Source organism: Podarcis erhardii (assembly GCF_964252035.2).
Source record: "Podarcis erhardii genome assembly, chromosome: 12".
Classification (NCBI taxonomy): Eukaryota; Metazoa; Chordata; class Lepidosauria; order Squamata; family Lacertidae; genus Podarcis; species Podarcis erhardii.
Window position 1 is genome coordinate 38,502,789 of NC_138513.1, and position 26,958 is coordinate 38,529,746.

The 26,958-nt window shown below is 43.0% G+C and overlaps 1 protein-coding gene across 1 annotated transcript in view; it reads left to right on the forward strand.

The window, feature by feature from the left end:
* The window catches only part of LOC309352962 (collagen alpha-6(VI) chain-like), a 66,125-nt gene extending 40,398 nt beyond the window's left edge, over positions 1–25,727 (forward strand). Inside the window, exons 23-35 of the mRNA XM_081881786.1 lie at positions 20–82; positions 2,223–2,285; positions 2,696–2,746; positions 6,451–6,486; positions 8,520–8,582; positions 12,262–12,324; positions 13,156–13,250; positions 14,462–14,568; positions 16,470–16,963; positions 18,606–18,702; positions 20,761–21,435; positions 24,233–24,329; positions 25,057–25,727. Coding sequence (XP_081737912.1) covers positions 20–82; positions 2,223–2,285; positions 2,696–2,746; positions 6,451–6,486; positions 8,520–8,582; positions 12,262–12,324; positions 13,156–13,250; positions 14,462–14,568; positions 16,470–16,963; positions 18,606–18,702; positions 20,761–21,435; positions 24,233–24,329; positions 25,057–25,060 — 1,908 coding nt within the window. The 3' untranslated portion in view covers positions 25,061–25,727. The remainder of the gene's footprint in view (positions 1–19; positions 83–2,222; positions 2,286–2,695; positions 2,747–6,450; positions 6,487–8,519; positions 8,583–12,261; positions 12,325–13,155; positions 13,251–14,461; positions 14,569–16,469; positions 16,964–18,605; positions 18,703–20,760; positions 21,436–24,232; positions 24,330–25,056) is intronic.
* Positions 25,728–26,958: the final 1,231 nt, after the last annotated feature.

Here is a 26,958-nt window from a genome sequence, read left to right on the forward strand (position 1 = left end):
GTTTTATCTTTTGTTTCAGGGTTACCTGGGAGTAGCAGGTCCACTAGGGATTCCTGGGAGCTGGGGAACCAAAGGCAATAAGGTATGTTCCAGAGAATCCAGCAGGTTAATTTTACAGTGGTACCTTGGTTCTCAAATGCCGAAAAGCCGGAAGTAAGTGTTTTCGAACGTTGAACATCCGATGTGGCTGTCAGCTATTGTTTCCGGGGCACCTGCACCAATCAGAAGCTGCGCCTTGGTTTTCGAAGACTTCGGAAGTCAAACAGACTTCCAGAACGGATTAAGTTTGGTGCTTTTGTTTTTGTTATTTATTGTGCGTTTTTGTTTTTGAGGCTTTTTCAGTGCATTTGTTTTTGTGGTTGTGTGGAACCCAGTTCAGCTACTGATTGATTGATTGATTGTGTGACTATGGAAATGGATAAAAGGCCCCCATCCAAACAATGACTATCATCAGTGCAAGTAAGAAAAAAGTAATAATTTTAATTTTCATCATCTACACAGTACTGTCTTATTTATTTTATAGCACAGTGCATTGTTTATTGCTTTCGTTTTATGGATCAGTGGTCTCGTTAGTAAAATTCATGTTAAATTGCTGTTTAAGGGGTTGTTTTTAGAAGTCTGGAACGGATTAATCTGTTTTGCATTACTTTCTATGGGAAAGCGTGCCTTGGTTTCAGAACGCTTTGGTTTTGGAACGGATTAAGTTTGAGAACCAAGGTACTACTGTACTTGGTTAAAAAAAGCTGTCCAAATGTGAAGGTTATATTACCAGGTTAGAATTTAGCCAGCCAGGGGATGGATGCCGCGAGCTTTTATCATATCCCTGCAATTGCTCCTCAGGAGCATCCATACTTTTAGTTATAAAATTTGTTTGCAAATTCCTCTTAAATATATTCACATGTGGGCTCCTGGGCCTGTTTCAGTTCACACATTGTCTTTTAATCCCACCAAGCAGAAATGCTCTGGAATTGATCAGAAGTTATTTTCCAGATGTGTTAATTGCATGACACCCAGACAGCCAAATTCACCCCTGAGAGGTTTCCTGTTCATTCAGATATGGAGGGGAAAATGGTAATGGTTCTTATTTTCACACACAGGAAATATATGATTTGCCCTACTGATCTGATTTAAACTGCATGGACATGGAATTTATCTGTGATGCCTTATTTTGAGTTTTCAGCAGGTTGTGGCAATTTTGATCACAGATGCAGTATGTTGTGACATCCTTGTTGACACTGAAATTAATCTCAATTTGTCCCAGTTCCCTGAGCAGTGTAAAACTCCCAGGTCACTGGAGGCTTGTGGCATTTTTGTGATATATGATTTTATTTACACACAGTGCTTCTTTCCTTTAAAAATGTTTAGGGGTACAGTGGTACCTCGGGTTACATACGCTTCAGGTTACACATGCTTCATGTTACAGACTCCGCTAACCCAGAAATAGTGCTTCAGGTTAAGAACTTTGCTTCAGGTTGAGAACAGAAATTGTGCTCCGGCGGCGCGGCGGCAGCAGGAGGCCCCATTAGCTAAAGTGGTGCTTCAGGTTAAGAACAGTTTCAGGTTAAGAACGGACCTCCGGAACGAATTAAGTACTTAACCCGAGGTACCACTGTACTCTCATTTTCCTACTCATATTGAAATACTGCCCTTCAATGAGACCAATCTTAGATTCACAAAATGTTTTGGGGTATGTGTACCCCCAGAAAAAACCACTGTTTACCCGTATATAGAGGCCAGGCTTAAGCGGAGATGCAACTCTAAAAAATGTCTCAAATTCACCGATTAGATGTCTAGGGGAATACCACCAGTTCCCCAAAAGCTGTTAGCTTCCTAAATCTAAAACTCAGCCTCTTCTCTTTGACTTTGGTTGGCTCCGAAACCTGTGAGCCGATTCTCTTTCATACAGAGAGACGACTTGATAACATCACTTCCAGTCTGGTCAGGAGATGACTCTCATCTCCTAAAAGTGTCCTCAGTAATTTAGTTTTTGTGGCAATAGATTGTCCCTTGCTTACATAACAAAGCAGATACTTAACAGGTTAGGGCAATTTAGCGAGCAAAGGAGGTATTTTGGGAACAGATTTGGGATTATTGCAGTGGAGGTTATCTCCAGAAGCCAGTTTTACAAATTTAAACTCATGATTCTGAGAGAAGGGATTCTGAGAGGACATGTATCCCATTCGAAATCCTCTAACAATATCAATTTTGTATTCATTTAACAGGGAGAGCCTGGTGACCCCGGCATAAAAGGGGAGAGAGGTCCACCAGGATGCCGGGGAATAAGGGTTTGCATGTTATTATTTTGTTTACATTCCTGTAATTTTTATCCTGTATTTATTTATCTTGTGTACCTTCCTGAGATCTTTGGATCAACAGCAGTTTAAAGATTTAATTAATTAATTGATCATTAGTCTTGAACCTTAAAAAAAAAACAACCCCAAAAAACCCCAGTGCAGATAAATTTATCAGAAGAAGTATTAATTGAGCTCATCTTACTATAGGAATAAATGAAAAGTATTTATGGAAAGTAGGAGGAGAAATGGATGTTGTAGTCCTCTGTTTGTTTATATTTGTCAAAATCCTCTTCCGCTTCTGCGATTATTAATACAAAATGGAAGCAAAGAAGACCTTTGTGCCCCCAAAAGGGTAGATGGAAACAAAAATGAAACACTGATGTAATGTAACTTTGCTTTAGGGTGATGGTGGTGCAGTTGGATATGGTAAACAAGGACATAAAGGAATAAAGGTAAGAGTGAAAAGAAATCTTTAATGAAAATCTGAGCTCTTTTTATAAGTAAACAGAAATAAAACATGGATTATTGTAGAGGTATCTCTACAAAGTATCAAGCTTGGTGGTTTGACACCTATCAGTTTGCCAGCAAACACGTACATACACAAAAATAAAGTAATGCAGGGTTAGGAAACCCATGATCCTACAGATTTTGCTGGATTCCTATTCTCATCAGCTCCACTAAGCCAATGAGTCAGGGAGTTGTAATCTACCAACAACTGGTGGTCGCCATGTTCCCCACTCACAGCATCGTGGTTTCTGTTATACGTAGGTGATTTTTTCACATCTATCGGTCTGTAAATTAAAAGAAAAAGGAGGTTAAAATCCCTAAGATGTCCAGGCAAGAACCTGTTGGCTATCTAGATAAAAAAATATTAAATTTTATTAAATTTTCTAAATTACATTTCAAAATATTCATTTAAACAACCTTAAATCAATGACTTCCCTTCTTATCTTTCTGTGGTAATACATCCCTGCATATTTTACATTAACTAAACCATTCAGTAATTCAATGTTACATCCATGAAATCTTATTTACACTGTTAAATTAATGCTACCAGCGTTTTTAAATGAAGACAATATTCACCCATATACTCAGTAAACATTTTCCAGTCTTCTTTAAATGTGAATTCTTGTTGTTCTCTTATTCCATATGTTAAATCTGCAAGCTGCCCATATTCCATCAGTTTAAGTTGCCATTCTTCTTTGGTTGGAACCTCGCGTACATCATAGATACATCATACATATGTCACAAACAGGGAGGTTTGTTTTTCTTCTGGCAAAAACCAGTTCATCAGATATGCCCCCATCTCTCCCTTGCCCTCCACCACACACCCGTCAAGTGATACAAAAGAAATATTTACAAGTTCCTGTTTTTCCTGGTCAAGGTAATCCCCTCCTTTGTCCTGACCAAGAACCCAGTCTATTCCTGGAGGGTCTGTTATTGTCTGTGGGATGGCTACCTGTCTGACACGCATCTGCCAGGCTGCCAGGGATTATCTCTTGTGCAAGAGGCTGCTGAATACATGATCTCAGGCTTGAGGGATTATGGCTGCCCACATGCCAGACCCTCCCCCTTCGTAGCCATTCCTTTCCTGAACAGAACAAAGTTGGAATGGCGCAAATCCGATATTAGAGTGATTTTATATGACTTTCTAAAGTTTTCCCAGTGAGCCAGTACATAGGTACATTTACCACTGAACTGATACATTTGGTAATGTGCTGTGGAGGCCCTTTGAATAGAGGTGGGGGTGGGGGAAACTTTGTGATGAAGTGTTTTGTGGGGACATTTGCAGAAATGACTGTGTTGATTTTGGTAGTCAGGGTGTATGTCTGTCTTGCCAGAGTGGTGCATGCTCTAGTTATCTCCCGCTTGGACTATTGCAATGCGCTCTACGTGGGGCTACATTTGAAGGTGACGGGGAAATTGCAATTAATCCAGAATGCGGCTGCTAGACTGGTGACCGGGAGCGGCCGCCGAGACCATATAACACTGGTTCTGAAAGATCTATATTGGCTCCCAGTATGTTTCCGAGCACAATTCAAAGTGTTGGTGCTGACCTTTAAAGCCCTAAACAGCCTTGGCCCAGGATACCTGAAGGGGCATTTCCACCCCCATCGTCCAGCCCGGAGGTCCAGCACCGAGGGCCTTCTGGCGGTTTCCTCACTGCGCGAAGTGAGGTTAGAGGGAACCAGGCAGAGGGCCTCCTTGGTACTGGCACCTGCCCTGTGGAATGCTCTCCCAGCAGATGTCAAGGAAATAATTCTACTGTACTTTTAAAAGACAACTGAAAGCGGCCCTGTTTAGGGAAGTTTTTAATGTCTGATGCTGTATTGTTTTTAATATTCAGTCGGAAGCTGCCCAGAGTGGCTTGGGAAACCCAGCCAGATGGGCGGGGTATAAATAAATAATAATAATAATAATAATAATAATAATAATAATAATGTGTGTGTGTGTGTGTGTGTGTGTGAGAGAGAGAGAGAGAGAGAGAGAGAGAGAGAGAGAGAGAGAGAGAGAGAGATGGTGGAGGGCAACCCCCCTCCTCCAACCTTAAAAAAATTCCAGTAACACTAGTCATATCTTCCGCTGAGAAACTATAAAGTATAAGCTGTGTGGGACATTTCCACTCCTCCCAGTTTTCTGTTTTTCAGCCAAACTTTGTGGGTTTTGGAGGGCACTAAATTTGCTGAGTTATCATTGGACAGCTTGGGGTTATAAAAATGTTTTGTTTTTGCTTTTGCCTACAAAGGGAATCGTCCAAGAGTGTAGGCGTCAACACAGTAGTCTTGTGACTTTGGGTGCTGGTCAGCCTGAATCGACTGCCTTTGTTCCCACGATCCGTGCCAGGCATCCTCAACCTCTGCCCTCCAGATGTTTTGAGACTACAATTCCCATCATCCCTGACCACTGGTCCTGCTAGCTAGGGATCATGGGAGTTGTAGGCCAAAAACATCTGGAGGGCCGAGTTTGAGGAAGCCTGATCTGTGCCTACTGACTCAAAACAACAACAACAACAACAACAAAGTGCCATTATTTGCATGGACAGGCGGAGTCCCCAGATCCCGCGCGGTCCCCCCGTCATGTGGAATAATGACTCAAGACAACGTGCTATGGGATTAAATTGGCCACAACTTTATTAAATTTCAAATGTGGGTAGACCTTGGCTCAGGCATTGGGCGTTATCCCTCCCCAGTCCCCAGCTGGGGACCTAGAGAGCTTCAGGGTTATCCAGTGTGTGGGGGGGGGGATGGGCCGGCTCTGGAGAACATACGTTGAAGCAGAGATAGCGGCCCCCGTTACGCCGCTGCCGCAGGGGAGAGCAATGACGACCTTTCGGCGTACGGTCAAAGCCTCCCTTCAGAAACCCCTTTAACGGGGAACCCTGGTATCACCGCCGCAAAGAGGAAGATGGACTAAAGGATTCCGCCCAAGGCCTGATACCGCCAAAGTTGTGACGTTTTGCTACGGGAAAGGCGAAACCTGCCAATGCAGGGAAATTCCTTTCCGGCCCTTTAACAGCGACCTTAACGTAGCAGCACCCGCATACCTGTGGAGACAGGTTAACCTGCAAAACCTATGAAGAAAAGTTAACCTGCAAAAGAAGACATTAACTGAGGGTGGGTAGGGTGGGAGAAGCTCTGGAGTCAAGTGAGGATTCCCAGGTAAGATCCTCCCTCTATTGTGTGGGCAGATAATCCCTCCCCTACCTGGCCTGGTCTCCTTGGCAACACTTCCCCCAGGTGGGATTGGACAACTGACTGAGGTAGGCGGAGACCTCCAGGTATCCCACCTGAGGGAAGGTAAAGCCAAGCCTATGCTGATGGGGCCACTCCAGATCTAGGGCTGTGCGTGTCCACGCAAAGGGCGCCCCCCGTTTTAAGCGGGGAGCGGTCATTATGTAAAAGTGATGGGGAATAGACCCTGAATCTCTCTTCAGGGAATAAGTGAGCTGGCTGCAAGAGTTTGCAGCTAGATCAAAGCAGCTATTGAAAAAAGTCATACCAGATGAATCCCATTAGAAATCTAGACTGTGCGGAGGAAATAGGAAGATAAAATGCACTTTTCTTCTTGCAGTAGTTGCTGCTATATCTTTATGAGGGTTGCTTAAAATAACGCATAAACATGATTAAACACTGTTTCCATCCTTTGTGTGTTACAGGGGCAAAAAGGCTTTCCTGGAGCTATGGGTGAGAAGGTACTGTTCTTTGGAAAAACTATGACATGCGTATTTTTTTTAATATAAAAAAGGCCACATCTCTTCTGTGTCCCACTGTTTCCTCTGTGATTTAATGATTTGGCAAGTGAATATGCAAAAGCATGGAAATAAAATGGGACATCAGAAGAAGCATGATTGGCTGAAAGCTATGAAAGGATAATTGGCTCAAATATCATTAAGAAAGTCCTGCTTGGTGGATGATTTGTTGTTGTTGTTTAGATGTTTAGTCGTGTCCAACTCTTCATGACCCCATGGACCAGAGCACGCCAGGCACTCCTGTCTTCCACCGCCTCCCGCAGTTTGGACAGACTCATGCTGGTAGCTTCAAGAACATATCCAACCATCTCGTCCTCTGTCGTCCCCTTCTCCTTGTGCCCTCCATCTTTCCCAACATCAGGGTCTTTTCCAGGGAGTCTTCTCTTCTCATGAGGTGGCCAAAGTATTGGAGCCTCAGCTTCACGATCTGTCCTTCCAGTGAGCACTCAGGGCTGATTTCCTTCAGAATGGATAGGTTTGATCTTCTTGCAGTCCATGGGACTCTCAAGAGTCTTCTCCAGCACCAGAATTCAAAAGCATCAATTCTTCGGCGATCAGCCTTCTTGATGGTCCAGCTCTCACTTCCATACATCACTACTGGGAAAACCATAGCTTTAACTATACGGACCTTTGTTGGCAAGGTGATGTCTCTGCTTTTTAAGATGCTGTCTAGGTTTGTCATTGCTTTTCTCCCAAGAAGCAGGCATCTTTTAATTTCATGACTGCTGTCACCATCTGCAGTGATCATGGAGCCCAAGAAAGTAAAATCTCTCACTGCCTTGGTGGATGACAGCATGTTGCAATGCAGAGGAAGATTGGAAAGATAATAGTGTTTGATAATGTCACTCCTCAAATTTGTCAGCAGGCTATCAGTGATGGTCAAGTCTTCTTTGGATTGATTCAGAATCAAGTGTACAAGCATGAACAAAAATGTTTGGGGGTTAAACATGATCAGTGCAATCACTTAAATAGCTGATCTGGATTGGAAGTCTGTCTGGGGCATTAAACCTTTGCCCCTCACTGCAGTCCTGATCAGGACTCCATGGACTCAGCTACATTAGTAAAGAAGCAGCAATTTGAATGTGCTATAAACATGCAACACCAGATGGTGCCAGAGAGCAGAAAAAAATTAAACATGGTTTTCCATAGGGATTTTTTTTGTTATAATGATCTAATTTCTGACTTATTTATAGCACCCCCCCCCCTTTTTAGATCCACTCCATGTCTGCTAATTGTGTTGGAAAGAACTCTTCCATTTGTACTGGATTTGGATCCTCCTTTTCCATCCTTTGATTATCGTTATTTTCACCCGGTGGTTTATTAAATGTTGTGATAGAGTCGGGCTATTTGAATAGCTTAACAGCCCCGTTCAATTTCTGCAACGCTGCTCTGTTTTGCATCAAAGCAAGTGTTATCCCCCCACTTTCCAGGGCATTTGCCTGTTATTTGACTCGCTGCGAAAATCTGGTACTTTGGGGAAGTGGGATTGTTGCGCAAGACTGCCCAATTAACCACTTTTAATTGTGCAACCTGAATTTGCCAGTATGTCATTGAATCTCACTCCAAACCAGCAACTGCCTGGTTTTTAATAACTACAGTGGTACCTCGGAAGTCGAACATAATCCATTCTGGAAGGACGTTCGACTTCTGAAATGTTCGATTTCTGAGTTGTGGCTTCTGATTGGCTTTTGCAATTGGAAGAGCCAATCAGAAGCCGCTTGTCTGCCGCAACGGGCATTCAGCTTCCAAAATACGTTCGAAAACCGGAACACTTACTTCTGTGTTTTCGATTTTTGGGAGCCGAAACGTTCAGCAACGGAGATGATCGAGAACCAAGGTTTGATTGTACTTGATATCTTGGTCGTTTGGGGTGCTTTGGTACAAAAGGCAGGCCATATAAATATTGTAATTAATAAGCAGAGGCTTTCAGTAGCCATTTCCCCTCAAATTCATTGTGTTTTATGTATTTCCATTAGGGTGAGGCTGGCAGCCCTGGCATTGCAGGAGAACCTGGGCCAAAAGGAACCGCTGGGAGAATGGTAAGCCAATTCTTTATGTTCTCTTAATATCAAAATGTGCTTGAAACACACACACACACACAGACAGACAGACAGACACACACACACACACACACACACACACACACACACTGCTTACTCCCATTGCTTACACAATTGCAATCCTGACATGGAGAGGTATCTGGATTTAAGCTTGTTGTATCATGAGGGCGTGTGCAATGTATTGGATTGAATCTTGGTGTCAGTAGGCAAAGGCTTAGCTCCCCATTAAGCCATGAAGTTCACTCACAACATGACCCTACCCCAAAGGGTTGCTATGAAGATAAAACTGGGAAAGACTAAGCATCCCACCGAGACCGTCTTGAAAGGAGGGCAGGATTTATTGTGATTAGGAATACAGTGGTACCTCGCAAGACGAATGCCTTGTAAGACGAAAAACTCGCAAGACGAAAGAGTTTTTCGTTTTTTGAGTTGCTTCGCAAGACGAATTTCCCTATGGGCTTGCTTCGCAAGACGAAAACGTATTGCAAGTTTGTTTCCTTTGTGTTGCAAGTTTGTTTCCTTTTTCTTAAAACCGTGCATTCAGGGGGGTGCAGTTGCGACTTGACTTCGAGGAGCAACTCATAGCACGCTTTTTTGAGGTTTTTTGAAGACTTTTGTGATTTTTGAAGCTTTTCCAAAGTCCGTGCTTCGCAAGACGAAAAAATTGCAAGACGAAAAACTCGCAGAACGAATTAATTTCGTCTTGCAAGGTACCACTGTAATAATACCTGAAAGAGTAATTTGGAGTAATTGTGCTTTTGGCCTTCCTCAAGACACAGCTGTGTCTTTTCTACTGTAGGCTTCATCTGGTGACAACCAGACATAAGTTTCAACTGGCCCATTTTTCATTTTTAGAATCCAGAAAGGTTTGTTGCCAAAGCTGAAGTGAAACACTGATTCAATATATCACCTCTGCTTTCAGTTAAGGGTACTCCCAGTACTCTGTGTTCATATATGAGTACAGCCTGGAGGAATGTTCCCCAGATAAAAGCTTTCCTATTACTCAGATTGCAACTAGCGCTGTCTGTTGTTTTAGGCTGAAATCCTAATTCCACTTACCTGAGAGTAAGCTCCATTATATTCAACAGAACTTTCTCCTTCGTGGCTATGGTTAGTATTGTGCTGTTTGGTGCCAGCTTCTGAAGAAACACACCATACCCTCCAACAGTTCTCTGATGAAAATAGGGACCTCCCATTCCATAATGATAATTTTACTATTTATACCGCACACATCTTGCTGGTTTGCCCCAGCCACTCTGGGGAGCTTCCAACAGATATAAAGAACATAATAAAAGATTAAACATTAAAAACCTTACCTTCAGACGACTTGGGGGTCAGATAACTCCATACCCTCCAACATTTCTCCAATGAAAATAGGGACATCCTAAGGAAAAGTGGGACATTCTGGGATCAAATCAGAAACCGAGATGGCCTCTTTAAATCAAGAACGTCCCTGGACAATAGGGACACTTGGAGGGTCTGACATACCATAATTTGTGGAACAGGTGACTTAGAAGGTTTACCCACAGCTTACTCTGGTTCAAACAGTGAGTAAGATACTGGTCCCTCAAAGATGTACCGTGAAGGCAGAAGAACTGGTCTCATTTGCACACACCCACACTCAAAAGTAGGGATGCGGGTGGCTCTGTGGGTTAAACCACAGAGCCTAGGACTTGACAATCAGAAGGTCGGCGGTTCGAATCCCTGTGACGGGGTGAGCTCCTGTTGCTCGGTCCCTGCTCCTGCCAACCTAGCAGTTCGAAAGCACGTCAAAGTGCAAGTAGATAAATAGGTACTGCTTCGGCGGGAAGGTAAACGGCATTTCTGTGTTCTGTTCTGGTTCGCCAGAAGCAGCTTAGTCATGCTGGCCACATGACCCGGAAGCTGTACACTGGCTCCCTTGGCCAATAAAGCGAGATGAGAACCGCAACCCCAGAGTCGGTCACGACCGGACCTAATGGTCAGGGGTCCCTTTATCTTTACACTCAAAAGTAAAACTGAGTCTAACAGAAAATGGCAGGTTCTGACAAAAATGTCTAACGCCAACTTTCAGCTACCTGGAAGTCTATCACTGCTTTCCCCGTCCTGTCCCTGAAATTTTCACTCCTCTCACCCACCTGAAAATTGCCCAAATGCTCCCTGCTTTTGCTGCCTGTGAATGAGACGGCAAGGGGGCGGGATTAGAGACCTTTATACTAGCTTACTACTGCTAATAATAACTCTGTCATTTGGAGATATATCTGTTTCAGTTTCCCCTACTTTTAAAAAGGAGAGCTTTAGATTATCATGACCACCGTCGATTTATTAGTTGCCTTCTAAACAACCATCTCCAGGTGATTTACACGAAATATATCTAAAGTGGTTAAAATCAAAAAAGCAATTAAAAACATATTTAAAACATAGCTGTCAACGTTTCCCTATTTTAAAGGGAAATTCCCTTATTCCTAATAGGATTCCTCACAAGAAAAGGGAAAAGTTGACAGTTATGATTTAAAATAATAATAGATCCACACAAAATAGCCACTTGTGGTAAATACCCATTTATCCAGCTGGGAAAAACTTGGAGAAATGAGGAGTTATGGATTTTCCAGAAATTGCAGATAATGGTTTGCCTGTCCTAACTCAACAGGAATGCTATTTCAGACACAGTTCTCCTAAACTGAAGTATTTTTGCATGTTTTGGTCATGCTGTGACCATAATTAATGAGATAAGGGCTGTAAAAGAGTTTTCAACTGTAGGAGTGCTATATAAATTATTGTTAACGGCGATAAGTGTACAGATAACACATTCCATCTGTGTTTCTGTAAAAACAGTATTAAAGAAAGCTTGCTGGTTGGCGCTATATCAATTTTCATACAAACCTAGGCTAAGATCCAAAGGACCAATTTAGTCATGTCACACACACACATACTGTGTCACAAACTACTTTCCCTCTCCTTGGTTTAAAAATGGGCTGACAAAAAGGGGCGGCTAGGCTACAGTGGAAAGAGAGACCATTTCCCCCTATCCCTGTTTGTTTCCATTTGTAAACCACTTTTTGAGGAAACAAATCTCCAACAAAGTAGCTAACCGAAAGCGCCTCAAAACAAAATAATATAGAAATTGAAACTATTCCCTCTACTCAAAATACCACTAAACAGCCAGCCCAAAGAGAACAACTCAGCCTTGGAAAGCAGACCACAGAACCATTTCGGCAGCTCAGTGTGTAATCAGCTACTGAATGCAACCATAAAAAGATGGATCTTTAAGGCCCATTTGCAACTTCCACAATTGTGGGGCCACCACTGTCAAGGCCCTCTGCCGTGTGATTAATTCAAGAAGGAGGAGGCGGAGGCGGCAGCAGTCCGGGTGGGGGGGGGGAGAGAGAATGATAACAGAGATGAAATCCTCCCTCTGGAAGAAAGAAACAACATGCTGAGTCTTCTGATTCTTTGTGCCTATGAATTTAGTTCTACCATAATGATGTTGACATTAAGGAGTCATAATTAAGACACTTCCCCAAATGTTCCTGCAGTTCCTGCAACTTTTCATAAGGAATAACTCCAGTTCACTGATTGTCTATCCTGTATTTTACTGTTAGGCTCATTTACCTTTTCTGTAATGCCCACGTTGCTAATTGCATTTTTAAGGAGTGTCTCTCCCCATCATTGTTTTTAGGGTCCTGAAGGTGCTACTGGCCTAAAGGGTACATTGGGAGATCGTGGTCCTCCCGGACGTAGGGTATGTGAATATGCCATCTTTGCTTTGGGCAACCTGATATTCATGTAGAGCTTAGTCACTGTGTGGGCTACAGTAACTGTAGGCCAAGTGTGATATATAATTTACACCTCCATCTATATCTCCATAGCTAATTCAATTTTTCCCCTTGTGTGGACTGAGGTAGGTTGGAATAGGGCATGTCATTTTAAGGCAATGGTTCTCAAACGTTGGTGTGGCAAATGTGATCGGAAGATTCAAGGACAATCAAAGAAACATTTAAACATTTAAGTGTAGTATAGTCTAGTACAGTGGTACCTCGGGTTACATACGCTTCAGGTTAAATACGCTTCAGGTTACAAACTCCACTAACCCAGAAATAGTGCTTCAGGTTAAGAACTTTGCTTCAGGATGAGAACAGAAATCGTGCTCCGGCGGCACGGCAGCAGCAGGAGGCCCCATTAACTAAAGTGGTGCTCCAGGTTAAGAACAGTTTCAGGTTGAGTACGGACCTCCAGAACAAATTAAGTACTTAACCCGAGTTACCACTATATCATTTTTTTTTAAATTTGCAGAATATAGATAAATATCTTTCAAATGAAAGCAAGAACACCGAGTGGTACTGAATCCTAGGTGTGTTTTCCAACGTATTTCTTATCAATAATAAAAAAAATGGTGTCGCCATATTTCTAAGTTCTAAACCAAATCAATGGAACAAACAGCTTTGCTGAATGAATGTTGATATTCTGCTGCAGTTGCCTTACTTAATGACTTTTCTTTCAGCTTCATTATCAGTTGTGACTGAGCACAGAAATCTATTTGTTCTACTATCATATGCTATTTTTCTTCTTTCAGGGTATTAAAGGAGCAAGAGGTGTGGCTTCTTTTTCCGTATGTATTCACCACATAATGGACCTTAAATATTCAGAAAGGTTCTATAATTCCCCCCTGTAATCTGTGGATTACTCAACTTTTCTTCTCTTTCTCACTCTGTAGCCGTGCGAACTCATTGCTTATATTCGTGAGCACAGCTGTAAGTATTAATTCCTACTGCATTCAGTTACTCATGAAGGATAAATGATTGTCCTATTGTCATGGACAGATAGGTAAAGGTAAAGGGACCCCTGACCATTAGGTCCAGTCGTGGCCGACTCTGGGGTTGCGGCACTCATCTCGCTTTATTGGCCGAGGGAGCCGGCGTACAGCTTCTGGGTCATGTGGCCAGCATGACTAAGCCTCTTCTGGCGAACCAGAGCAGCGCACGGAAATGCCATTTACCTTCCCACCAGAGCGGTACCTATTTATCTACTTGCACTTTGACGTGCTTTCAAACTGCTAGGTTGGCAGGAGCAGGGACCGAGCAACGGGAGCTCACCCCGTTGCGGGGATTCGAACCGCCGACCTTCTGATCAGCAAGTCCTAGGCTCTGTGGTTTAACCCACCCGTGTCCCGAAAGCACCACCCTTAATCATATAGCTTTGGTTGACTACTGACCTCCACAGACTTAAGATGTCGACGAGTTTTCAAATAGCTTTAGGAGACTCTTTGGCTGATCTGGCTATCTGTCTTGTCAAATCTTTAGTAAACTGCTGCTATAGGGAGTTATCTCTGGCTGTTGTCATGATAGCTCCTTGACGACCATTTCCATTGTTGTGTCATAGCTCAGATCCTGCAGTCCTATGCAACTGTGATATACCACTCTCCTAATTCTGCTTTTTTTAACTTTTCATGGAAGCCAGAAATGTCTACACCAAGCAATAAACACATTTGGGAGCTGGCAAATTTGTCCTTTCTGCAGGACCAGCCGCTGGGACCTTTTGCTTCATTGAATAATCCATTTAATCATTCTTTTTTAACTCCACAAGCCAAGCTTACTCACAGTGGTCACTTGCTATATCTGAAGTCGCATCCACACCGTGATTTAAAGCACATATATGCCACTTTAACAGCCATGGCTTCCCCGCACCCCCAAGAATACTAGGAATTATATTTATCCATCAGAGAGCTCTAATTCCCAAATGCACAAATTGGATATGACACGAATGTCCTCTACATTCGGTGTTACACCCCATTGCTACGCCATTCCATTCAAAAGGATTTCTGTAAAATAATAGTTGAAGCATTCTATGATAACTAGAAGAGACTCTTGAACATTTGCTACATACCTTGCCAGTAAATCTGAAGGAGCGTCGTCTCCACCCACACCATTCAGCCCGGATGCTGAGGTCCAGTGCCAAGGGCCTTCTGGTGGTTCCCTCACTGCAAGAAGTAAGGTTACAGGGAACCAGGCAGAGGGCTTTTTTGGTAGTGGTGCCCGCCCTGTGGAACGCCCTCCCATCAGATATCAAGGAAATAAGCAACGATCTGACTTTTAGAAGACATCTGAAGGCAACCCTGTTTAGGGAAGTTTTTAATGTTTGGTGTATTATTGTGTTTTTAATAATCTTTTGGGGTGGCTGGGGAAACCCAGCCAGATGGGCGGGGTATAAATAATAAACTGTTGTTGTTGTTGTTGTTGTTGTTGTTGTTGTTGTTGTTGTTGTTGTTGTTAATGATGCTATATTATTTTCTCTCTCTTTCCTTTAGCTTGTTACCAAGGTAGGCACTTAACATTATACTGCAGATGTCATTTGTGAATTTTCTCTTTTTGTCTGTAGTAAATTGTTGTGCACTGTATTTGTTATGGTTTTGTACATGTTCTTTTGTATAATTATGCATTGTATGATATCTGATGCAATGGATTTTAAAAACTTTTTAAAAAACCACCCTAATGATAATATTAGCACCATCATTTACTTCTAAATAACCAACTATGCTCTTTTTTATAATTTTTATCAAATTTTAAATTATTAAATTTAGAATATTCATTTAAACAACCTTAAAATATCAATGACTTCCCTTCTCTTTCCATGGTTCATTTTGCATATCATAAATCCCTGCATATTTTATATAAACTAAACCATTCAGTATTCCATTATTATTTCCATCAAAACTTATTTACACTGTTGAATTTATCTTAATGTTGCCAACGTTTTCAAGTGTATACAGTTTCCCCCATATATTCAATAAACATTTCCCAATCTTCTTTCAATGAATGCTTAAACAACCAACTATGCTCATGCATCTGATAAGGTGCTTGAGTGATGAATCTCACTGTCTGGCCCAAGACATTGCACAATATGTCCTCATTATAGTATGTGGCCCCCAGAAAAAAATGTGGCCCTTGGCTGCAAAACATCTCCTACCCCTGCTATAGCAACTACCCCATTTAGGAATCCTTTTTGCACATATCAGTTTACCATGTGGAATGGCGTGGGGACAAGTCTGTGTGGTTTGTCTTCACAGCGCCATCTAACATTACTGCTCACGGTTGATAAACCTCTGCCTTTGTAGAGGTGTTGGTGAACTTGCAACACAGAGACTATCTTGCTGCTCCATCGTGTGGAGCAGTTTCAAGCATCTGTCCTGCATGAAGTGCTTCCTTCATGCCTCGGAAAGCTAAGAGAATTCTCCACCCCCTGTTTATTTATTTATTTTGAAAAGATCTGTAGATTACTTTCTAAACTACAAAAATAAAATAAAGCATTTCTGTTTTGTAAAGAAGAACTGAACACAGAGCTAGACTGGTGACTGGGGGCGGCTGCCGAGACCATATAACATCAGTCTTGAAACACCTACATTGGCTCCCAGTATGTTTCCGAGCACAATTCAACATGTTGGTGGTGACCTTTAAAGCCCTAAATGGCCCTCGGCCCAGTATACCTGAAGGAGCATCTCCACTCCCATCGTTCAGCCCGGACGCTGAGGTCCAACGCCGAGGGCCTTCTGGCGGTTCCCTCACTGCAAAAAACCAAGTTACAGGGAACCAGGCAGAGGGCCTTCTCAGTAGTGGTGCCCGCCCTGTGGAATGCTCTCCCATCAGATGTCAAATAGATAAACAACTACCTGACATTTAGAGGACATCTGAAGGCAGCCCTGTTCAGGGAAGTTTTTAATGTGTAACATTTTAATGTATTTTTAATCTTTGTTGGAAGCTGCCCAGAGTGGCTGGGGAAACCCAGCCAGATGGACGGGGTACAAATAAATTATTATTCTATATTATTATTTTGTCTCCTGACCTTTGGAAATCTGGTGTCTGACTTGATATGCCATCCGCTCTTTTGTCCTAGGGACGCCAGAATGCCCGGTATATCCCACGGAATTAATGTTTGCTTTGGATGTCTCTCAAAACACCACGCCTCAGATGTTTGACCGAATGAGGGAGATCGTCATAGCGATTGTGAAGGACCTCAGAATCAGGGAAAGCAACTGTCCTGTGGGAGCCAGGGTGGGCCTCGTGTCCTACAGCTCTAGCACCCGCTATCTGATCCGCTTCTCGGATTTCCGCAGCAAGGAGCGTTTGCTTCAAGAGCTCAAGGCACTTTCTTATCAGAGAGCAGCGAGCCGACGGGACACGGGTGCATCCATGAGGTTTGTGGCCAGGAATGCCTTCAAGAGAACTCTCCAAGGTGCTAACATGAGAAAAGTTGCTGTCTTTTTCAGCCACGGTCAGACTGCCGATCCAAATTCCTTCAACACAGCTGTCCTTGAATACAGTGCCTTAGAGATCCTTCCGGTGGTCATTGCATTTAATAACATCACCCAGCTCCATCGTTCCTTTGCGGTGAGGAGAACTATGGTCTTTTACTTCTTTTGCATTTAGCGATTATGTTTTGCTCTGTATTTATGGTAGCCAGGGCCGGATTTAGGTTTGATGAAGCCCTAAACTACTGGCGATGTAATGGGGCCCTTTATATGTCCAACTGTCATTTGTCATAAACAAATTGTCACTGTTATTTGTGTTGAATACATGCTATATGGTAATTTATGGACCTAGTAGGTATCTAAAGCCATTTGTACATGTTGCCGTGCAACAGTCCATGCAGAATGTAGGCACCCTATATATAGAAATGAGCAAAGCAGTGATATTTTAGGGAGCAGGCTAACAGGTGGGGCCCATTACTTACATCACAGAAGCCTACACAACACAAAACACTGTTGCTGTATGTAGGTTTTATTTTATTTGTTTTTTATCTTATATTTTGGAAATGTACATCCAGGTTTTTTTTCCTTTAAATTTTTTTGGGGCCCCCTAGAGAGTGGGGCCCTAACCTATATCTTGTTTTGCTTATACATAAATCCGATGCTGATGGTAACTAGAGCTTTTCCCACCTAAAAAGAGTCTCAGTGTTAAAAAAAGAGAGTATAAAATGGATTGTGTAATCTTTAAGGTTTGTATCCTACGATGTCGTCCCACTAGTGCAAGGATTCCCACTTCCGCAATGGGGCTTCTTTGGGTCGCAATGTTTGCCTGTGTGATCAAACCCTCTGGAACAGTTTGGGGGGAAGAATGGGGAAGGGCAAATCCTGTTTCGCAGGTAGAAGTCCTTGTGCTGACAGCACGATTTCATAGATGCAACCCCAGGTTTTGTACCACATGTGAATTCTTCATAATAAGGCTGCAAAATAAAGAACGCTGTGCTCCTATCGAAACCCTTTGCAGAATAACACTGTTGATGTGCATGCATATCTGAGGTTAGGAGTTGTATTTATAATCCACTCAATGACAATGCAAGGAACCTTATTCTTAACAAACGAATGTGTGCGGATATGGGACTTGATAAGGTCTGCTGTGAATGCTGTACCACCGCGATTTCTGCTAAGCTGCATTGCTAGGTGACACCATATTATATTCTATAGGTCTTGACAACAAAAGGAAGACCCAGCCACCCAAATTCAAGGGCCTTCTCATGTATGCATGGTTATTGCCAAGAGATTACTTGCATGTCAGAACGAGCCATCACAGACAGAATTCTCAAGGAAAATTACCCTATACCCACACTTGAATGGTCTCTTTAAATTTGAAGGTTCATTATTGTTCCACAAGATGTGTATTTCTTTAAGGGCCAGAGCAAATAACGTGACCTAGTTTTACAGCTGTGAAGCAGTATAGCAGGTGCTGTTAAGTTATGTTAATTAAGCTGTTGGGTAGAGTATATAAAGAGCAGCACCTAGCTCTCTCTCAGTACCCTGGGGGATGGGTCATGCTTATTGCTATATTTAGTGCAAAAGGAGTTTTTGTTATTGTAATTAAGACCTCACAAAAGTTATTTTGTGTTCCTTGTAATGTGTGGTCTCCCCAGCACGCCTTCTGCAGCGCAACTAATCTGCAAATAGCCTCAAGCTCAGGGCAGTTCACAAGATATTATTATTACTACTACTACTACCTGAAGTTTTTTCTCCTCCTTTTCATTTTTTCTTTCTAGATGGACGATTCCGGACAGTTTCAAGTCCTTCACATTCCAAGCAAAGGAGATTACACATTGTTTTTACAGGGACTCCAGCTGTGCACTCTTTGTTACGGTACGAAGCATAATCTTCTTGCAATTATGATTTTCAAGAAACATGTTTATTTGATCATGATGAGCCATAAGACTGACAGAGCTTGGCAGAAATCTCTGGTGTTTTAGGAGAAAAGCTCTGTGAGAAGGAGGGTTGATGAGCAAACCATCTGACTACCACGCCCTTCTTACGGTCCACACTGCTGGCTCGGATTCTGTCTTTATTTTGTCCCAGCTGCCTCTGCTAAAACACTCCTTTATCCTCTTCATCGTTTATGCTGGACAGTGCAGTGAATGCAAATTGACATGCGATGAAAATCAAGGCATCCGATGGAAGTTAAACTTACCAGAAATGTAGTATTGATTAAAGGTTTTGAAAAAGAGCAATCAAGCAGTTATTGTAAGGATATTTCCAGGGGGTGGTGCTGATTTTAAAACAGTTGATGAGTGAGCCAGAGGAGCAACTAAGAAAAACGCATCTAAACTTTTATTTAGATTCACTGATTTTAGGTTGATTTTTTTGGCTATTATATGATTAAACAGTAGAATTATAGAACTGTAGTACTGGAGTGACCATGAGAATAATCTAGTCCAGCCCCCTGCAATGCTGGAATCTTTTTGCCCAATATGGGGTTCGAACCCACAACTTTGACACCCTGAGATTAAGAGTCTCGTGCTCTACTGACTGAGCTATCATTTAAAATTAATGATATACGTACATAAAGATAGAAAAGATGTCTCTTCATCAAAAAATGAACTTTATTTAAAAGGAACAAAACAAATTAAATTCAAGTATTTTCATAGAATAGTAACAGATATGCATGCAATTTTCTTCAACATTTCCTTCTCATGAAATCATTGGCTAACTTGTCCCAATTTACATCTTGCAATGCAGAACTTTCTATTGCTAAATTCCTGAGCTTGTTATATGCTATTGGGATATAGTAGAGATGTAAATTTTGTACTCGTTTAAGGGTGTTGATCGAGCTTTCACCCGTTGCATTTGACGCGGGTAATATTAAAATAAGGAAATAATTGTCTTGATATTTGGAAAGGTGACTCTCAAACCACCAATAATTAGTATAGGAGTGCATGGGAGAATTTAGATAATCAAAGTTCCCAGTGTTGATAGAATGCAGGAATGGTCACAATGGTCATTTTTATGAGTATTCTGTACCATTTTTATGGGATGTTACGCTTTCTGTGAATTTTGTACACCACCCAACCCTGACGTTTTATAATTTATATGAATATTTAACTAAATATTTATAGATATCTCAACTCTGAGTCCAGCCAAGCACTAGAAAGGAATGTAATTCAATCTCCTCAGCACTTCTCCAATGGAGGCTGTGAGCCAATTCAATCCTGAGGAGAATTCTTTCCTGGAGCGTTCCATTAGTTTCCAAGAGGCAACCTACCCCCTTGTTTGTGGGAATTTTCAGGGAGGCAGCAGAGGATATATTGTTTATTAATATACTTACTAACTTGCGCTAGCAAGTTCCTTTACTTAGCAGAGTTTCACATTCCCTTTTTAAACACACAGCGGGTAGCTGGTTGCAGGCTTGTGTAAGCCTCACACTATTAGGTTCCTGGTAAGTTCCCTTATATCCCTCTTAAAAGAATAAACACACGACAATTTTTTAAAGATCATAAAAGACGTTTACTCACATCATCAGTTCACAGTTGGATCCCTGAAGGCAGACTTAGTTACGAAGTATATGCATGTGGTTCTACCCCATATCTCAAGCTAAAAAGCTGGTCCAACGTAGAAAGGAGAGAGGGAGAGAGAGAGAGAGAGAGAGAGAGAGAGAGGGAGGGAGGGAGGGAGGGAGAAAGAACTGTGTGTGTCCTTTTGTTACCTGAACAGGTAAGGTCACGCCCACCTCTAGTCACATGCAAAGGAAGTACCGGTATGTTCCAGCCAGGAGGAAACAGGAACTTTTCGACTGGCTGGACCAAACATTCCCTCACATGTCCACTCTAGGAAAACAAGGAATATTGTACTTGACTGCTGCTTATGTATCTCATTCCACATTGTGCAGTTTGTAAACCTATGTCTGAAACATGTGTTCGTTTCCAGATAAATGCAAACCAAATGCTGCCTGCAAACGTACCAGAAGATCTCTCCCGCCTTGGGGGTACGTGGACACGGCTTTCATTTTGGATACCTCACAGGCAATGAATCCCAGCGAATTTGAGAAACTGAAAGGATTCTTAAGCAGCGCACTTGATGCCTTTGAGGTCTCCTCTGAGCCCACAGTTTCTTCTGTGGGCGACAGGGTGGCTGTGGTGAGCCACGCAGTGCCAGCTTTCAAGCCCCAGACACAGCAACCGCTGGCAAAAAAAGAGTTTGACTTGGTGACTTATGGCAAGACACAGTCAATGAAAAGACATATCCGGGAATCCCTTCGGCAGCTGGGTGGAGAAGCTGCCCTTGGCCATGCCATCCAGTGGACGATCAACAACATTTTCTCAGCATCTCCCAACCCGAGGAAACACAAGGCTCTCATCATTGTATCCGCTGGGGAAACGAGTAGTTGGGATAAGGAAATGTTGAAGAAAGCGTCTCTGAGAGCCAAGTGCCAAGGCTATGCCCTGTTGGTACTATCCTTGGGACCTAAGTACAATGGCACAGAACTTGAGGACCTGGCAAGTCGACCCGTGGAGCAGCATTTGATTCAGCTTGGCAGGATTCACAAGCCTGAATTGGAATATGCGCTTAGGTTCCTGAAACCCTTTCTATACCTCCTTCGGAGTAAGTTATTGATATGTGATTTTGAAAGAGCTTGCAGCTTTCCATCTCTCTGTTGTTTTTAAGTTTGTTCTGTTGCTGTAGCACACTTATGGAAATCTTCTGGGCTCTCCATACCCCTCTGTGCCAGATTAGACATTATCATGGCCTCCTGAGTGTCTCTTTGCTGGTCTGGCCCTCTACTGTTCTGATTGGCCAGCGGACTTGGAAAAGAGGCGAGAGAATAGTTTTCTCTGCTTACAGCATCCATCCATCCATCCATCCATCCATCCATCCATCCATTCATTCATTCATACCCCATCCATCTGGCTGGGTTTCCCCAGCCACTCTGGGCAGCTCCCAACAGAATATTAAAAACACGATAAAACATCAAACATTAAAAACTTCCCTAAACAGGGCTGCCTTCAGATGTCTTCTCAAAGTCAGATAGTTGATTATTTCCTTGATATCTGAAGGGAAGGTGTTCCACAGGGTGGGTGCCACTACCGAGAAGGCCCTCTGCCTTGTTCCCTGTAACCTCACTTCTCGCAGTGAGGGAACCACCAGAAGGCCCTCGGCGCTGGACCTCAGTGTCCAAGCTGAACGATGGGGGTGGAGATGCTCCTTCACAACTGTTCAGTCTCTCTTCTCTCTTCTGGTGGAATGTGATCCTGCTTCCTTCTCCACCCACAAGAAACCCACTCATTCCTAGCTACGCCATGATCAGGAAAAGTTCTAGGATACTAGAGCCAGACATTCCACTGATGAAAATAGAGACCCTCCTGTGCAAGACAGAGTGATACTCGGGTGAAGTTTGGCATATCAGCAGCAAGGCCGGGTGGGTAATGGTAGACTGACAGAATCCACACTCAGTTATGCTGCAAGCAGTAAATGGGAACTGAAACTACAGGTGGATGGTTTCTGATGATAAAAGCATCGAGGCAGGGCATGCACTACGTGGCAAGTGAAATAAGCACAGCGTACAGTGGCGTAGCGTGGGGGGTGCAGGGGGGGCCGGCCGCACCGGGCGCAACATCTGGGGGTTAGGGTTAGGGGCGCAAATCCATGGGTTAGGGGGCGCAAATCCACAGGTTAGGGGATGCAAATTACTTGCCTTGCCCCGGGTTCTGACAACCCACGCTACGCCACTGACAGCATAGCATCCAACCCAGTGGTTCTCAACCTGTGGGTCCCCAGATGTTGTTGGACTACAACTCCCATCATCCCTGACCTCTGGCCTTACTAGCTAGGGGTGATGGGAGTTGTAGTTCAACAACATTTGGGGACCCACAAGTTGAGAAAGGCTGATCTAACCCATTTTGAGGACACTGAGCCCATTTTATAGCAATAAATTATAAGCCCCTGTCTGTGAATCCACGGCATAGAAATCTTAAGCAGAAATCACAACTGAGCAGTAAATTTTATTGTTTATTATTTATTGCATTTATTCATCGTTTCGTATATTTTAAAATTACTGAAATGTAAAATACAAAATATATACAATCAGTTAAAAACCAGATAACAAAAAGAAAACAAAATGCGAAAATATTCCTAAAGCGTCCATCCAAGAATTCTTAAAAAAAAAAAAGGATAGATGCTACCACCAGTCCCTTTAAGCATATGCAACAGCTTATGCAACAGATAAAAATCCCCAGGGCCTCTCTCTTTGAAAGATAAGCATGAAACCACCTCCATTGTCAGTAAACTACAAGTAGTTCCACTCCACCCCACTCAGGAAATCACTTCCCAGCAACCATTTACAAAACGGTCCTTTCCTACCTCCCCTAAAGTATTTCATATTTTCCGTGCATTCCTTCTTCACAATAACCAGAGATATGCATGATGTCAGCCTTCGGGGAAGCGGCTCCCCCCTCCTTTAGCCGTGGATAAGCAGAACAAAGCAAAAATAGTCTCTTACCATTTAAAGAGATTTTAATGATCACAGCGAAAGAACAGAGAGCCCATTCTCAGAGTAAAGGTGCTCCCAGTTAAGGTTTACACCCACTCCCCCGCCCGAGTCACCCTCGTCACTTCCTCGTCTTGCAACCTGATCTCGCAACCACTGTGCCTTCTGTGCGGCTACCTTATCTAATCTCTGTGACCTCGGACTGATCGGCTGGACACTTTGCAGCGAACCGGAGTCTGTTAACTCTCTCTCTTTCCTGGTTCTTCTTCTCCTAACTGTTCACCACCCAGTTCTCCCCAACTTTTGTCTTCTGAATTATGTCCCTCTGCGAACCACTGTTCCAAATCTATACTGTCCCACAGCTCCTGGGAAGAGTCAGAATCCTGATCGGTAGCAGAGGGAGGGGGAGGCTCCCACCATTCCTAGTCTGTTCAGCCCTCCTCAGCACAGTCCCTGACACATGATCTTGAAGATTAATTGCATGAGTGAGCTAAAAGACTTAGAGGGAGGGACTGGAAACTGTATTTTGGTGTAGGGCCAGGGTCAGATGCAATCATTAGGACTTTCAGTATAAGAAGAAGAAGAGTTTGAATTTGATATCCCGCTTTATCACTACCCAAAGGAGTCTCAAAGCAGCTAACATTTTCCTTTCCCTTCCTCCCCCACAACAAACACTCTGTGAGGTGAGTGGGGCTGAGAGACTTCAGAGAAGTGTGGCTGGCCCAAGGTCACCCAGCAGCTGCATGTGGAGGAGCGGAGAGGCGAACCCGGTTCACCAGATTTACGAGTCTACCGCTCTTAACCACTACACCACACTGGTGATAAGAGGGGAAATGTGAAAGTACATCCTAATCAGGGCAAAATCTATTTCCAAACTTTGCGAAGATTCATCCCTGTGTCTTTTTGTCACAACAGGTGGAATCAACAGCTATCCGCCAGCTGAACTCCGAACAAAATGTAACAAGGTCACCTCTCAAAAATCGAGATACACTTCAAGGAGTCTCAGTCTCATGTAAGTCCAGCCACTTATTTGTAAAGATTATTATAAATTAGAAAAGTGTCCTCCTTCATCAACAAATAGGTGTCTATGTATACATTGCATTCCCTGAAGAATCCTTTCCCATGGTCACGTAGTATCGGGAATGGAGGGTAGGTTTTTGCCCTCGCGTCAAGATTTTCCCCAAGTTTAGGGCTACAGGTTTCTCTACAGGAGTTAAGGGGACTATTCACTTAGAGGAGAGGAAATGAAAGGGTGCACTTAAGCACACTCTTAGGGAGGGGGCCAGACTTGTTGATCCATTTCACGGGAGGAGGAAGAATCCAATCATTCAGATCTGAACTGTTAATAGCTAATGGTTGTGACATTATGCTTGGGACGCAGGTGGTGCTGTGGTCTAAACCACTGAGCCTCTTGGGCTGGCTGATCGGAAGGTCAGTGGTTCAAACCCCAGACGGGGTGAGCTCTCGTTGCCCTGTCCCAGCTCCTGCCCACCTAGCAGTTTGAAAGCACACCAGTACAAGTAGATAAATAGGTACCGCTGCGTCGGGAAGGTAAACAGCATTTCCGTGTGCTCTGGTTTCCATCACGGTGTCCCGTTGCACCAGATGCAGTTTAGTCATGCTGGCCACATGACCTGGAAAGCAGGCTTGGACGGGATCCAAAAACATCATCCAAGCCAAAGGCTATCCTACATTTTCCTGTTCATCTTCCCGCAATATCTGCTTTCGATATTTTTCAGATGACTGAAAGAGGACAACCTGGCATTGAAGAGAAAACTGACTTCTCACCATTAGTCAGCTGCAATCAATGGTGATGAGTTTGGGTTTTTTGTTGTTAAATGGCTGTGTTTTCTGGAAACCAGATGTGGCGTATGAAGTTCGTGGAATGGATCCTCTTTCTCGTCTTCATATTTTTTCATATGTGGCCTTTCGTTTCCAAAGATTTAGCAAGGCCATATCTTCTGACGGACAGAATGCCTTGAAAGTTCTACTCAACTTAAAGCAGTTTTGCACACACTTTAAATGTTTTATCATTCCATGAAAAGTATAAATAACCTCCGTTTTTCCAAACACTTCAATATTTGCACTGATTCATGCCATTTTGTGCCTCTTGTGTTTTAGCCTAATACCCAAACCCATCTTCTCCTTCGATTCCTTACTTTTATTTGCCCATTATTCATCTCCAGCCAGCCATTTCTCCTCCAACCTGACCCTTTCGAACCTTTATTCATCATGTATTTTCTTATTTCCCTTATTCCACACCTTGCCTGTCTCTAGTTTTCTCTTGCTCCCCCATTGCTTCATTCCACCCTCCCCACCCCGCAGCAAAGTATCTCTTTTCCTGTACTTGCCCTCCTGATGGCCATGAATGGAATGAAATCATTAAACTCAAATTTGTTGCTGGTTTGGACTTCTCTGTAGCGTCTCTTTATTCACGTAGCTGTTTCACGCTCACTCTGGTTTGTTGCTGGCTTTCAGTCCTGACTTGCTTGAGAAGAACAAACCAGAGTCCAGACATCACTCTGGGCAATGCTGATTTTTACCCACCTATGCAAAGGGATGAGTGAAGCAACAACAAACAGGTAGATTGTGCCAGCACACTGATCATTCACATTGTGGTTCAAGTAAGATCGGATAAGTTAGGAATCCTGGCTTATTGTTTACCTGTGCTGTGGTTTGCTGCAGGCTTGTGATAATAGCTTGCTTGGGAGCAAGAAACCAAAATCCATCACACTAAGCAATCTCAATTTGTTCCACCCAGCACACTGTATGTTGTCATTCAAGCAGAGATGAGGTGGAATTCCTTTCAGTCTGTATTTAAAGCCAAATGATCAAATTCTGAAACAATTTTGAGAAACAGTCATCTTTCAAAATTTGCCCGTATCTAAAATTTGTGGTGTAGTTCTGCAACCTATGTTTACGGAATTTCATAGAGGAAAATGTGCCTGAAAATGAACATATTAGTTAAAAGTTTTAAAAGGCATTGTAAGGAGTTGCTCTAAAGCGAGATGAGCACCGCAACCCCAGAGTCGGCCACGACTGGACCTAATGGTCAGGGGTCCCTTTACCTTTACTAAGGAGTTGCTCACAATCCCCTTTTTGTTTCAACCACTCTGAATAATTTAGTATCATCAGCAAACTTAGCTACCCCATGGCTCACCCCTAACTTGGGATCATTTGGGAAGAAGTTAAAACAAAAACATGTCCCAAATTTATAGATGTCTTCTTCATGCCTTCTGTACAGGCACACATATAGGTTCTGTGCCTATGTAGACATCATTCAGGCTAACATCTGCTGTTCTCCAGATGTTGCAGAATTACAATTCTTATCAGTCCAAGGCAGGAAAGATTGTGAGAGTTGTAGTCCCAACAATATCCATAGCTGTCAACAAATTCTTCTTGCACAAGCGTTTCTGGAACCAGTGTCTGAAACCACTTTTCTTCTGCTCTCTGTTCTTTGGAATTTTGTTGTGATAAAGCTGCCTTGTTAAGCCATAACACATGGTACTGAGGATATGGCTGATGAGCAAATGACAACTGTAGGAGGCAGATGTCTATAAGTGAGTAAGGGACTAGTTAGGGCACTCAGTCAGTTTGGTAAGAGCCCTTTTTGTATGTCATTGGCGGTTCGAATCCCTGCG